The sequence below is a fragment of the Lissotriton vulgaris genome, chromosome 10 (genome assembly GCF_964263255.1).
Source record: "Lissotriton vulgaris chromosome 10, aLisVul1.2, whole genome shotgun sequence".
Taxonomy (NCBI): Eukaryota; Metazoa; Chordata; class Amphibia; order Caudata; family Salamandridae; genus Lissotriton; species Lissotriton vulgaris.
The window spans coordinates 914861601-914877055 of NC_141698.1; the positions used below are offsets into that span (position 1 = coordinate 914861601).

Genomic DNA, 15455 nt, shown 5'->3' on the forward strand with positions numbered 1-15455 from the left:
CACTTGTTGGACAAAATACCTTTTGTGTAAGAAGGCTGTGTTACAGTTGATCTAAACACCCCTGATTCATCGTACACAGGTATCATCCATTGTCCAGTCTGCTTTACACTGTAAATCTCTTGTAGCAGGAACTCCTTACTTCACATACACAATATGTTGAAAGGGAAACCCAGTTACTGACGTTCAAGCCTCATTTATGGCAAGATTTCATGCTTGTCGTTTCCTTGGATGTTCTGCGGTGAAAGACCAATGGGAGCTGCTGATTTACTAATACTCTTAATTTTGTCAGCGCGATCTAGCACCATTATCTACCCCATTATTTTTGATCAATTGCGGAAGCTGCCCATCAGTTTGAAGGTGCGCAAGCGAAACATCCTCTGTGATGTTTGTTGTTACAAAAACAAAGTTGTCATTTTCTCTCATCCTGTATTATGTAGTTTGTATATGCTGCTGATAAACACGTGCTTTTCCTGTTGATGAAACGGCATTTGTCGCCTAGCAAATTGCAGCTAGTATTAACATATGGGTGAGTCAGCTGGTGTAAGCTCGACAATGGAAACAGCCTTGGATGGTTGAAGGACCAACAGCTATACCCCTACAATATTGGGTGCGTTATTATCTTCAATCCATTCCTTATCTGATGAGTGAAGAATGTAGGATATGTCTTATATGCACTTTGTCTTTATATTGCTTTGCCATTAAATGCTAATTAAAAACGATACCTCCTTGGGATCAGTTTGCTAAGGTTTAGTTTTCAGAGACTCTTATGTCTGTATCTTTTTTTATAATTCTATTGAATTTGCATTGCTCATCCAATCAGTTATTTTTCATTTTTTTTATGCCTTTTGACTTAGTCAAAATTGAAGAAAAGCAACATTAATTCAACAGCGCTAGATAGATTGAATACCTCATCCGTATCATTATAATATTATTATTATTATTATTATATATACTTTTTAGGTCGGGCCAGAGAATGCTAGCAGTTTCAAAAAATATTATACAGAGAAGTATAAAAAAAAAAAGCCCATCTCTTTCATTTGTTGATTACACCTGTCAGACATTGAAGTTTTCCTCTTCAGCTGCATCTACTTATGGATGCCCTTCTTCTAAGTACCTCTTTTAGTTCATGTGCACCCTATGTATCTAAGGGTACGCCCAGACTTCGGTCCCTTGCTCGCAGCACCACTGGATTCAAGCTGTCCTGGCTGATGAGAAGTAATGCCTCGAAACTGGTCCCATGATGCTCATTTCCGGTCCAGGAAGTACTAGGCCTGGCAGTTCCGGCTGGACAGTTCCATCGGGAGCAGTCTCTAGACTGATTTGCCTATGGCTGGGTCCAAACTGGGGTGATGTGGCGAGGGAAATAACGATTGATTAAACCCAGATCTGTGACTGGGGGTGAATGTTTGAAAAGTATCAACACTTCGTCCATTTCATTTTATGAGGTCGTTAATTAATTCTATGACCACATTTCTAACAGTCTTCCCTTACTTTGGCTTGTTCATGTTGCAAATGTGGAAGAGACCTAAGGCCAGGGGAACGATTTGTGACACTGTAAACGTTTGTTTGGAATCATGTGAAGGCTTAGCGGTAATAGGAGGGGTGTTGCTTTTTCTGATGTCTTTAAAACAATCTCCATAAGTAAAAAAATAAGGTCTCAAAACAGCACATCAGAAGAGCAGAATAACACCACCAATAAAAACCTGTGCTACAATAGGTCACATCACCACTAGAGAACAGCACACCAAAGCATAGCCGTGACACAATGATAACACATGACTACACACACCCTGTGTAGCCAATAAATAGTTGTCATATTGCATTTCCTTAGTGCAATAGATCTGTTTTATTTTATCATTGTGGTGGTGGTGTGCCTGAACACTAGTTTTCTAGTTAAACCTCTACAAACACTTGCGTGACCTAAAACTGCCTCAATTAAACCACTCTCATGATTCAGAGCTGCACCTTTGCAGCAAACTATATACAGTGAAGTTACAGGCAGATTCATCAAGCCGAAATTATCTCGCAAATGGCCAGATTCTGAGAATCTGGCCCTTTGCGAGCGCTATTTTTGCATTTGGGATTCCTCATCCCAAATGCAAAACTCGCAATTCTAAAAATCGCTAAATTGCGAATAATTGCATTTAAGGAATCTCAATATGAGATTCCTTAAATGCAATTCATGAACCATTTTAAAATTGCGAATTCGCAATCTGGGGCAGCTATTTACCGCGAAGTTTAACTACGTGGTAAATAGCAAAAACTTAGAAAAATGCACTTTAGTGCATTTTTCTAAGTCTTATGTTACACACACACACATGTCGCTTGGACATGTGTGTGCGCAACACCAGTGTACATTACCATTTCAGGGGTGCTACAGGACGTCCTTTTGGCACCCTTGATATCGCTTCCTTGTTTGCGAATCGCTATTTGCTAATCGCAAATAAGGAATGACTCCTCATTCATTCCTATGGGCCTTTAGGCCTATAGGAATGAATGGGGAGTCATTCCTTATTTGCGATTAGCAATTAGCGAATCGCAAATAAGGAAGCTGTAGAAATCGCAAAAAAATTGCGATTTCTACATGAATCCCGTTTTGCGAGTCTTTAATAGCGATTCCTTAAAAATCGCTATTAAGGACTCTCAAAACATGACCATGATGAATCTGGGGGTTAGTGCTCAAAGGTTGCACCAAACTGTATACAGTGAATCTATAGTGGATGGTAATCTTCTAAAATGGTGAACAGAGTTCTTTGATGTTGAGAAGGGCCATTGGTCACGACTGAATAGTATGAGAGCCTCTTATAGGAAATGTCTTACTGACCTGTTAATAAAAGCTGCTGTCACCCCCCTCCCCCCAAACCATAAAAGACGGCTGCAGTTAGCTGCTGTTTTTAAACAGGGAGTGCCCTGTCTTTACATCAGATGAAGCATTTTGAAGAACATAATTACTGAAACTGATAATGAGCAATCTGAATCTTTTATTGAGCTGTTAATTTGGACCATGAACAGACGGCTGCGGAGCAATGGGCATTCTAGACTCCTTTTAGTGCAGGAATATAGAAATATTTGGTGTAACTGGTGTTCATGATCAACTGTCTGTTGTGGTCCCATACAAGCTAAAACGGAATCTTGGCACCGAGTTGGCGGTCTTTTTTTTTTTTTTTTTTTTTGTCCATATAAAAGACCTATAATTAAGTTGGGTTCTATGGGAAACAAATTCCATGTATCGTATTGATAATACTTTTTTCTTTTTCAGGGCATGGTCAACAAAGTTGCCCCCAGCCACATAGGCTGCTTAGTGCATGGGTGTTTTAATGCTTCTCTACCAAAGCCATATAAAATGCCTGCAGAGGACTGGCAGAACCTAGGAGTAAAAATTGGTGATGAGTTGGAGTTTGACGTGACCCGCCTGGATTCTGATGCCGTTGGGGTGTTCTGTATTCGCGGAAGGCTGGATTTTGAAAGGTAGAGTGATTAGTGTGTCTCTTCTAGCTTTTACAAGAACGTTTCTCATGTTAATATTTCATTATGTGGACTCTTACAGTGCTGCGTGTGTGTGTATCTCCCGCCCCTCAATATAAGTGGAAGAAAGCATTATCACACTGTCAGCTAAAGGAGGGATAGGAGGAGGGTGCAAAATACTATTATTTTTAGGTCTCTCTACAGACTAGCTATCGGTCTCAGACCTGTTTCCAGTACATTATGTATACTCCGAATAGGTTTTGGTGAGCTCTTGCTCAAGATTTATAGTGTTTTTCGGTCTCATGTCTTCTCTTGATTCAACGGCTTTCTCCATATTGAAGTGTTTGTCCCACCCAAAAACATTTTGTTCTCAGTGTTGTGATTGGATCTGTTGTATGTGTCCATTGGTGATTTGAGGGGGGAAGGGGGGGTTGTTTTTTCTTTCCGTTTCAGCACTTGATGAAAGTGCATGTCAAGGCTATGACTTTGCTAATTTTTCATTGGTCTCTAACCTGTTCACTTGTTTCTCCTGATCTCCCTGCCCCATCACTTTTTAGGTCTCGCGACCTATCGATGTGCGCAAGCGCATCGAGCGGAGCGTGAATTCAAGTGGCGAAAACATCGTCAAACCAAATGGCTTTCAGCCCCGCGGTTTTCATGCAGTTCACATGTACATGCACGCGCATCGCATGCAAGCCCAGCCTCTCGCAAGCCCAGCCTCTCGCATTCCCAGGCTCTCCCGCCCCCATCCGGCATCAGGCTTCTCCTCCCCTAGCAGCACTCCTCCCACACCAGCAACTCCCCCCTCCCACACCAGCACCTCCCCTCTCTCTCCACGCAATCACAGCCTTTCCCTAGCAGCACTCCTCCCCCACCAGCACCTCCCCCCTCCCACACCAGCACCTCCCCCCTCCCACACCAGCACCTCCCCTCTCTCTCCACGCAATCACAGCCTTGCCGCACTGCCAAGCCTGTCCCAACAACACAACCCAGCTCCGTCACATGGCTTGCCTGTCCCAACAACACAACCCAGCTCCGTCACATGGCTTCTGCTTTGCTCTTCTTCCACCACCTCTCCTAACCACTGCTTCTTGGCGCTCGATACATCTCGCCACCCGACCCCCTCTCCTACCATTCCTAGCTACCCCACTTTTGCTCTCCTCACACACCCCACCACTTCTCCAACCCCTGCCCCAAAACCACCGCTCCCACTTTCCACTAACCCCACACTCTAAAAATGAGAAAGCCTGCTCCCCGCTTGAAACGGAGTATCGAACGCAATAAGTAAAATGTCAGCTCGGCTTAGCGAAATGCCTCGGCCAAAAAAAACAAGCAAGCACCGTCTTCCGAGGTCATTTGGAGCCGCAACGGTAACAGCTGTACAACAAGCGTCCTAGGTTGTTTTTAATTGTCTCCCCTTTCTCCAACAGCAGTAATTCTTGTTTATATTAGGAGGACGCTTTCCGCGCAGCAGAAGCGCGCCATACTTCGGGGTCACGTGCTTAACCCCGGCGCATGGTTACAATGCAGGAGTCCCTCTTTGTTTTCATTAATGTGTAGCGAAGTGCTAGAGAGGGAGGGCGCCAGACAGCGGCGCTCACAAGGCTTAAATAACTTATTGAAGGGGGTGTCACAAGGACACCATATTTTTTTTTTTTGTCTCCCTACCACAATTGTTTAGCATTCGCCCGGCGCAGCCGACCGCAAACAAGTGTGTTCATTTGTCCACAAAGCGCATTTGGTTGTACCTTTTTGTTCCTCTGACCTGCCGTACTCTTTGCTGACCTTCCGCATTGACGAGAGGAAGGACAATCTGTTCTCCCCTTTGACTGCTCATTTGTTCAGGAGAGTGCAGTGGCACAGCGTGAGCTTTTAGAGAGCTACACATTCCGGGTTACAAGGAGACACCTGTCGCTTTGGTGAACCAGAACATTACAAGGGTTGCACTACTTTCCCTGAGTGATTCCAAAGTGCTCCGTGCTTTTTTATAGTCATACTGCTACTCTGAAGCTCTAATCCAAAATTTGTTGCCACGCCTAGCCAATATTCATATCTAACAATCACAATTTGATGCGAAATCTATGTTTGAAAACTGAGTTTCAAATACGACCAAAATGTATTATAATTATTTTTGTTAAATGGCCTTGTAATTGGAGTGAAAAATGGTTTGTCTAGAATGATTTTGATTACGTTTTTACACTATGCATGCAAGCTATCCCGTTTGGAATTGCTTTGATCAGTTATAAAAAGTTTCCCACAGATCATCATGTGCCCTAGGCATTTCTGGATATCTGACTATATATGTGTGTTATGTTTTATGTCTCTTAGTGGTAGCTCGCCTCCGGGCTCGTGGTATGGACATCGCTTGCGTTCCATGCTCTCGTGCTCTATGTTCCATCTAACGACAATTGGCAGTTGTCCGGTTGCCTGGCCCTGCCGGTTGGGTGTCTGCGCTGCCTCCTGGAAGTAAAGTACATCTTTGTTCATGAAGAACTGCCCCGAGTTATTTATCATAATGTGTAATAGAACAGGGGAAATGGCACTTGTTTAAAAAATCCCAACTGAATCAAATCAATAATAGCAACTGAAGTTCCCTAGATGTTCAAAACCTCCTATATCAGAAACCAGATGCAAAAACGTAGGCACCCATGGTTAAACAATCGCACATCCCAAACAAACCAACGTTGGGGTAAGTAACAAATTCCAACAAACAGTCAGTAACAAAGTAACTGTGCACACATGGTATCCTGCAGCCTGCTACCAATAGGGTGTAAGCTGATCATGAAGTAGAAAGTTCACAATCCAACAACACAAAACAAATGATACCGAAGCGTACTGTGGTTACATGAAGAGTTGTTACAAAATTGGCTCATTAGCTCCATTAGTTTATTTCCAAATTGTCCAAAATTTTCACACAGATCTTGATTCTGAATTTGTACAACATCTGCAGCCGGTACCTGTTTCATCTAAACTCAACTTTTTCAAGGCTGCAATAATTAACAAGCACTGGCGTTGCCAATAGGTCTAGCAATAGGAAAGTTGGAGCTATTGGTTTTGTAAATGACAAAGCCCTTTATGTTTTTAAAATGAAAACAAAAATAAAAGGCATTGTTATTTGCAATTGTAATAGCTCCAACTTTCCTACTGCGAGACCTATTGGCAACGCCAGTGCTTGTTAAACTTTCACCCTCCTACCTCCTGTTGCTTCTTTTAATCTTTTAATTATTCAGCTCCTCGCCATGCTCTGAATTTAGTACATTTTCTGCTCCCCTCTTTTAACATTTCATTTTTTCGTTTTTCCATTTATTTACGTGCACCTTCTATTTACAATCAGTTTACTGTTCTAGTGTGGTAGCTATGTGCCCAAGGATATTGCCGGACTGGGTCCCTTGCTCACAGTGCCATAGGATCCAAGCTGTACCTAACCAAAGTGGCCAAAACCATTTTAGAGTTGTTTATGGTGCCTTCTTGAGGGTGCCCTCATCGTCTGGAAATTGGTTATGAACTGTTCCCTTGAGGATCAGGGCCAGTACTAATTTGCATAAGGAGGCATTTGTCTAGAGTGGCACAGTGGGTGAAAAATGATGGGATGGAATGCTTCCCTGAACGTTTGCCAGTGGGTAGACTTTTTGCAAGTATCTTCATCACCTTTTGTGTGTAGTACGCTGGTGTTACAACACTTGCATGTATACGCTTCAACTTGCAACTTTGAAAATGCTATATTCACATACATGCATCATGACACATGCACAAATGCGTGCTCACCTGCAGCCTTTGTGGAATGGTCTTTATTTAATAGAAAATCCCATTCAAAGATGACCACCCACAGGTCTAAATGCATGCAAATAATATTATGCTTGCATCATGAAAACAGTGGCTGCCATTTTAGCATTCGCTAATAACGCAAACAAGCATTGGTAAAGCTAATAATTCAGCCTTTTTTGCAAAGCAGACTTGCTTGGTACTTTTTTAATAATTTCAATTTTTAGTTCCATTGTTCATACTATTTGATAGGCCCGTAGCATTATGGCATGTTCATTTTTTGTTTTTCATTGTATGATAGCAAGGGATACTAGAAATTTAGTTTAGAATTAAATAGCTTGGTATCTTGAAATTGGATGACCCAGTGCCCTCCTTGGACTACTTTCCCTCCCCAGTCGATTGTTGGTTTAAGCTTCGCTCTCTGTGGTTTAACTAATGGTGCTTACTTGCTAATCCCATGCCTTAATACCTACTTACACACCTCATTAATAGTGTTCAAGAGGAGCCTGTTTATTCATTTATGCCTTTGTTGCAAGTCAAACCTCCGGATAATCAAGCACAATAATACATTTATGTCTATCTCCAGCATGGTTCCCACTTCCATCTTAATATTTTTCCAGCAACTACTTGTTAAAGGAACGAGTTAGCTTATTTTTCTCTACTTTTGAGAAGCCCACCATGTTCATCATATTAGCCTGCCATGCTGATAATCAATGTGAGAACAGCCATGCTGATAATCAATGTGAAAACAGGTTTGTAGTACTTTGTTTACATTTTGTGTTTAGCCACATCGCTGCGTGCATGATTCCCCTCCTGTGCTGGACCACAATTAATATATTTGGAAAAATGGGCCAGCAAGGGGTTTTATTTGAAATTCTCAGTGTCAGCATATAAGGGAGTCAGGTTGATTTGGCACCCACACTACTGCTAGTTAGTGGCTGGATGTGATTTCTCGAATGCAGATCAATAATGTTACCACACTAACACAATTAAATGAAAAAATACAATAACCAGGTTGTTGAGTCAAAATATTATTTTGTTTGTAATAGATGAATTCAGTCAATGATAAAAATAGGGTACAGAGAAATGCATTTGAGACATAAAAGGAGTTTCTTATATGCTCCAATCTTACATCACAAAATGAGTCTATACTGCTGATAAATAGTAACACAATGATTTCAAATAAATAAAAGAAAATCAATGATGACTGATAAATAGTGAGCAGAGTTAGACTTGGTAGTCGACGTTTCGGTCTTTAGGGGGTAGTTTCATAAGACCATCATCAGGACATAGGCTTTATGCATTATAATTGATGACCCTAGAGAAAATTAGATTGAAGTAAAGCAACATACACTTCCAAAGAGGGTCAGTGATGCTTGTTGAAGTGAATTGAAACAGGGAAACTCTGCCAGTTATCAGGTCAGGAGTTTAAGGCAACAGCAATGCTTGTGCCTAAATATCAGATACACCGCAGAAAAAATGCAGGTATCAAAGTTGGCTTCAGTGGCAGCTGGTGGAGGGTCACGACTTGTGAAAAAAGAAACGAAGAAACAAAGTTTACGACGTCGGCAGCAACAGCGCATCTGTTTGAATACAGCACAATTAAAACGGGTGTGGTCATGACTAGCTCAGCTCGTCATGAGCACACGAGCACTGTGCTGCATGACGAGCCTCGTCATGAGCATGGACGGGGTTAAACCATTGAACTCGCTCATTGCTCATTTGTTATGAGGAGGTTCACAAGATCCCCACGCTTGACTTTGCTTGGTTGTAGCTAGTCATCAAAGCTTTCTTACGAAAGCTGCATAATGGACGAAGGAGCTGTACCCAACACCATCGTTTTAGCATATGTTCGAATACATTACTTAGTTCCTCTCTCTGATGGTCTTCAAGTTGAAATAGTTGTAGCTGTTTGAAAATACAAAGGTTCGACATAGTCAACTTGAAATTAATTCAACGATTGCATTATAGTTTGTCTGCAGTGCACTGATTTAACCTGTCCTTAAACTTTAAAGAGTAAAGCCACATCATTTTATTTGGCTGGAAGCATCCGAATTAGCCTTCTCCGACTCTAAAAGGAAGAGTCCAGGCCACATCTTAACAGAAACAAAAATAACTGCAGTAAAGTTTCTGACTTACTGGCCCTCATGAGTGAGGTACAGCTTGAGTCGTATATCACAAAAAGCAATGGTGCCCACGTCTGCTCTTACCCATCATATATATATATATATATATATTGGAATGCTGGAGCTAATCTCCATTTAGAATTAATCTGAGCCTCATTTGAGTTCCTTGTTTTTGCCCAGTGAGAGTAATCATTTTAGGTTTGGCTTTAGCCAAGCCCTCTTGATTTTACTCAAATTATTTATATAATATACTTAATGATAGGAGTTAAGTCTATTCTTCTGTCCAGTACAGAATGTGGTAGTGGATCTTCTGAATTCAGCCACTGGCTAAACTCACTGTGAGTGACACCAGTTTGCCCTTTCACAAGTTCCACATCAAGTAGTTCTCGTCAGTCCCAAGGACTACTATTGCAATATGTGTTTTTTTTGTTTTTAGACAAAAATATTTTAGCTGTTTTTTGTTTGAGATTGATCAGAGGCCCTGAGCTTAAATGTTTTATAAAAGGTTCGCAAAAACAGTGACAAGACAAGCGTTGAAATAGCCGAAATCTTATAAATGTTTTTTTCTGATGCATTCTTATTCCACGGATATGTTTATGAATCTTCCTCAGACATCAGAATAGAGCTAGAAGATGTTTAGAAGTGGCCTAATTACGGTGCCAGGAGGTACTGATGCAGTAATAGCTGGCAAACCACTACATTTCATTGTTCTCTTTAAAGATACCGTCCCCTCCTAAATACCATACTGTTTTTCTAGTTTTTAATTGATTTTCACTGCAGCTTTTACCTGTGTATTCTTTCTGATTTTTTTTTTTTTCCTTGTGGCTGTTGTGCCTCCTCTAAGACTTTCGTCTCAAACCTTTGACTTCAAACCTTAACCCAGGGGCCAGAGGGAAATTGTAAAAAAAAAAACACTCCTTTCATAAATGTTCCTTGCTTTAGAATTTACGGTTTCCATCCAATTTCTTGAGACAAATAGTGCAGTTTTACACACACAAGTATAATCGGGTTGTGTACCCAGATTTGAGTACACAATCTAAAAGGTAATCCATTGATAAAAAGTTTGCCTTTATTTCCTTATTTGTTATTTTAATGCATGCACTTGGGTTACTAAATAATTCTTCTAAGCCCAATGAGATCAGGGTTGACCTTAAATATCGCAGCCATTGGATTTTGTGTACGTTATCTAGCTTTAAGCAGTTTTTTCATAGTAGATTGAGTCAGATTTTCTGTGACCCTCCGCCATATTGAGTGCCATATTAATATCAGGGCAAGCTTTATTATAACAGTTACATAAATTAATCCTAATCTAAATGACAGGTAAATTAGAACAGGAATCGGGGAGGGACACCTGCCTTTTAACGAACTGTTCAAGTTTTTAGAGATGCGCTGAAGGAGCCTCCTCCCACACCCTTGCCCCGTAGGTAGCGGATCGTATTGTCTTTGCCTAGTTTCTTAGCAAATATAGAGATGGCTAACATACTACTTTCCATCACTAGGGCCCTATTTTCCACCATATTGCACTAAGTCTGGCATTTGTCGAATGAGACCCCAGATAAAAGAATGTATCCTCTGCGGGACCCTATGTGAAAGTGTGGCACTTTCCTAGACAAGGTTGCCCCTGCTATCAGTATGAAAGATTTGGATTTATTAACCCTCAAGTCCAAAGATGGCATGAAGGTGAAGTAGGCCGTTATCAGATGTTGGAGAGCTCCCCCCCCCCCCCCCCCCGTTCTGGCAATTAATGCCACATCGTCGGCAGGGACCAATATTGGTAGAGTGAGGGTATCAAAGACAGGACCATCTGGTCTTGATCCTTCCAGTGCAGCCTCTACGCCATTCGTGTAAATTGAAAACAAAATTGGAGCGAAGACGCACCCTTGTTGAACCCCCCCTTGTGATCCGAAATGGGTAGGTAAATTCCCCATATGATGTGGTCTGAGAATACAACTGACCAATAATTATTTTTATTGCTGCATCAATCCTGATCATCTCCATTATCTTCATAGTTTTAAATGACCTACACAGTTAAATGCAGTCGTTAAGTCCATAAAGCAAAAAAATCAATGAGGGAGAATGAATCAATTGTCCTGTGTTTCCAAGGGTCTATGAACACGTGGGACGGGCCATTGTTGTTAAAAAACCCTCATATGCGAACACAGTCGTAAGGTGGTATATCTTGGTTCTCCGCCATTCAGTGTCGCAACAGCATTATCATTGGGTCTTTTCCTTAGTATGTTATGCTGACCTCCACAAGGAGGAAGACCAACAGGTGTGACAGTAGTGGCCAGAAATTAAAAAGAGGGTGTGCTGGTGCTCTGGTGAGTGTGAAATAAAATTCCTTATACCATGACTCTCGTGTTTTATTCTGCAGGTCGCTGGTATAGGAAGCTAAAAACAAAAACGTGCGTCTTCAGGCCTAGTTACTAGCCTTATGCACTGGTGAAAACAGTCAACATGTTTCAGCCTCCTGGTATCTCTAGAGGCTTTCGTCAGGACCAATCTTTTAAGAGCCAATTGTGATTCCTAATTGCATAAAAATGGTCTACTCACCACCTTTATAGTTTGTATAAAGATAAATGTTATCTGTACCTAAAAGGAAAAGAAGTGTGCAGTAATATCAACATTTGTTAACATAGCTGTTGCAGATTCAATTTTACTGATTTCAAATCACATTGTTCATTCTGCGAACATGGTGCGTGTTTTTACGCTGCTTAGCTGCAAAGGAGAGGAAATAGGGAAGTAGCTTGTGACCGAAGGACTAAGTTTGCAGGCATGAATTCCTGCACTCTAAGAAGCCCATACAGTTGAATCCTATGCAAAATTATTATGTCCTATGTTCTCAAATAAAGGCAAGGGCAGTTATAGCAGCAGAATGAACATATAACCAGTGTGATGGTCTGTTCTGTCCACCCACATTTTCACGTGCTCATGTATGATGCAACTGTATGTATTATCTAGCTTTGAACTTGTTTGATTTAATCTATTGGATACAATGTGCTTGGAAATAAAAGTTTTGTTTTGTCTATTTCAGCATTGAAGCTACTTCATCTGAAACGCCATCTGGTGTGACTTCCCTCATTGTTGGAGATGTTGATCAAAATGTGTCTCTGACAAAGAAACCGAAGAAGAAAATTATTCTAAATGGAGACAATGTGGACAGTGGCACTGAAAATGCTATGGACATTTCTGACATGCTTAATACTGATGATTCTGCAGACAATGTGCTGCAACACGAAAAGACAAAGAAAAAGAAGAAAAAACATAAGCAGCAAGACTCGACTATTCTTGAAAGTGACTCTTGTGGTTACCTGGATGACCATAAAAAAGCAAAGAAAAAGAAAAGAAAACATTCAGAAGATGAAGACATTTCTGAAATATCACAAGAACCCAAAGCAAAAAAGAAAAGGAGGAATTAGCAAATGGACACTGTAAAGTTTTTACAATAAATTAAATATAAAGTTCACAGAGGCCTTTCTGAAAAATAATTGTAATGTGCAAAATATAGTGGTACATTAATCTAAAAAAGGTGTTGTACATCAATTTGTTGGTGTTGACACCTGATGCTCCTTTGAATATTGACAATCCTAGAGTTTCAAGTGTAATCAAGTTTGTAATATTTCATACTGATAGCTCGACAGTAAATGTCTTTTTTTAAATATTTTTTTTTTATCTGAGAACACAAAATGTCCAAGTGTGTCCCATAGCAGTTAAGTGAGCTCTTCATAAAACTGTAATACATTGAGCATTGCAGCCTATTTGAACCACATTCCCAGTGAGAAAACAGAAGCAGGCCTGGACTGGCCATAGCGGGCAACGGGCAATTCCCCGGTGCGCCGCAAGGGTGGGGTCCGGTTTTGAGCCCCTGGGGGCCGATTTGCAACAAAATCGGCCGAAAACTGGCCCTAGCAAAGCGCTCGGCGGAACCTCCAACCTCCCCAGTGGGGAGGGGGAGTGGAGGGGGGGGGGGGGGGGGGGGTGTGACAGGCCGATGACTGCCAGGGCCGGTTTTGGTTCCCAGTCTGGCCCTGAACAGAACTGCTGTATGTACGTACAGCTGGAAACAGGTAAACATGGATCAAATTAAAGTATGCACTTGCATGTAAATTAGGGATTGTTTTTTACATAGAGTTCAGAATATGCCTCTAGGAGGTTTCTTTGGAGTGTGTCCAGAACGAAGAAAGGGGCTTAGACCCGCAAAACCTTTTTTTTTTTTTTTTTGCTGTGAGTTGTAGGCAATGAGTTTTCGTTTAGAAAGTTTGATGTTTATGTATCCTGAAAAGATCCTTCCCGATTCATAATTTTTCAATAATTCTCAACCGGCTGGCTGGGCCAAGGAAAGCTTTGTATTGTATATTTAATGTCCCATTTATTTTGTAAAGAAGTTTTTAAGTAGCTTTTTATTTTATATACATTTGAAAGTGGAGAAAAAAAGTGATTTCTAATAGCTGCAATTTTGAAAAGCCTCTGCTGGACCCAGTAACTCCGCACCAAAGGGACCATTTCGTCTCTAACACCTGATTTCCCGACTTTTAGCTAACGTTTGTGGCAGGAATCAACTTTTGTTCATTTTCCTGTCAATTTCTTTCCCTGAAATTATATATTTAATTTTCAATTTAGGTCTCATGATTCTCCGTTTGGGTGCTTCCATTGCTCTAGTTGGGGCTAAATAGCTGGACGTTAACAGCATTTTTTATTTCTTGATGCCCTTGGCCGTTTAAGATTGATGTTTCTTTCCCTGGATCAGTGGTACTTAACCGTTTGGCTTCAGTGGAACCCTCACTTAATAATTACTGAATTCGGGTAACTCCCAATGTATCAATTTCGGTATTGGGGGGTCATTACTAGATTCCCTGGACTGCGTCTTAAGCAGTTATGTTGATCTTAACTCAAAACAGTACACAAAAATACAGAGACAAGCTTTCATCAAAACAAATACACAAACAAAAATAAAATCGACGTTTTTATTTTTATGGGAAGGTTGGGACTAATTTTTTTGTATTTTAAGGATTTTTTTTTGCATAAGGGTATTAGTAAGACACCAGTGTATAGAATACAGTGAGTCAGGCAATGTGCCAGTACAGGTGGGCACTATGATGTGTACATAGGGCCAGAATTGTGAACAAGAAGAGAGTTAATGAAGGCAGCGTTCTAATCCATGGAAGACCAAGGGGGTAGAAAAATAGTCATAGGTCCTATGTAAACTCCACAACCAAACAAATAGGTCCTTCGTGGGTGCCAGCTATGGTACTTGCATGCAGGAGTAGACTATGAACTGGGGCTTTGTAGTCTCTGTTAGAGGCCTAAGTAGGGCGAATAGGGTGAGTGGGTAGAGGGAGGCGGTCTGATTGCTGTGTGGCTGGGTAGTGTGATAAGAGGGGGAACAGGGGAAGATTTGCTGGTGCTATGCAGTGAGGAAAAGGACATGGGTGAACGATGAAGGATTACCCACAAACCATAGGAAAGGACTTTTTAGTGTTGTCCTCGGATGCGGAGGCCAAATGATTTCAAATAGATCAACTTTATCCCGAAGTCTGTACACAACTCATTCGTAGAAGGCCACTTTGTGCATTTCATTTAACCATTCATCGTCTGTGGATAAGTCGGGTGAGTGGTGTTGATATAGAATACATAGTTTGTGGCCAAAGCTATCATCAATAGCTGCTGGTGTAGTGGGATCAGGTAGATTTCACTTACGCAGCATAATCGGGGTTATCAAAAAAAGGAAGGGGTAGTTCAAGATAAGGTGCAGGGTAGTGCCTATGCAGGTCCTGTGGTAGGTGGTGTAGGGGCATTCATAGAAAGTGCGTTGTGTCACAATGTTCCTGTGTGCACCTCCAGCATTGTGGTTATTGGCGAAGACTGGAGGCTGCAAGATTTGAGGGGGTCCAGTACTAGTTCTTTATCATTTTGAAGTGCCTGAATTTCATTCCAGCATCGTGTGCACCTAATCTGCTGTTATCGTCATCCGTGTATTGTTTTAAAGTGGTTTGCCTGTGTATGAAGAAGGAATAGTAGGGGGCAAAAATTAAAGTTTTGGGCCAATAGATTATAAAAACCCGACATGACTCCTTTATGCACTCTGCATAGTGGCAACTATTG

At 41.2% G+C, this 15455-nt stretch overlaps 1 protein-coding gene across 1 annotated transcript in view; it reads left to right on the forward strand.

Moving 5' to 3' along the window:
- The window catches only part of POLR1F (RNA polymerase I subunit F), a 60457-nt gene extending 47638 nt beyond the window's left edge, over positions 1 to 12819 (forward strand). The window contains exons 3-4 of the mRNA XM_086941886.1: positions 3260 to 3468; positions 12388 to 12819. Of these exons, the coding sequence (XP_086798012.1) occupies positions 3260 to 3468; positions 12388 to 12772 (594 nt within the window). The 3' untranslated portion in view covers positions 12773 to 12819. The remainder of the gene's footprint in view (positions 1 to 3259; positions 3469 to 12387) is intronic.
- The last annotated feature ends 2636 nt before the right edge of the window (positions 12820 to 15455 follow it).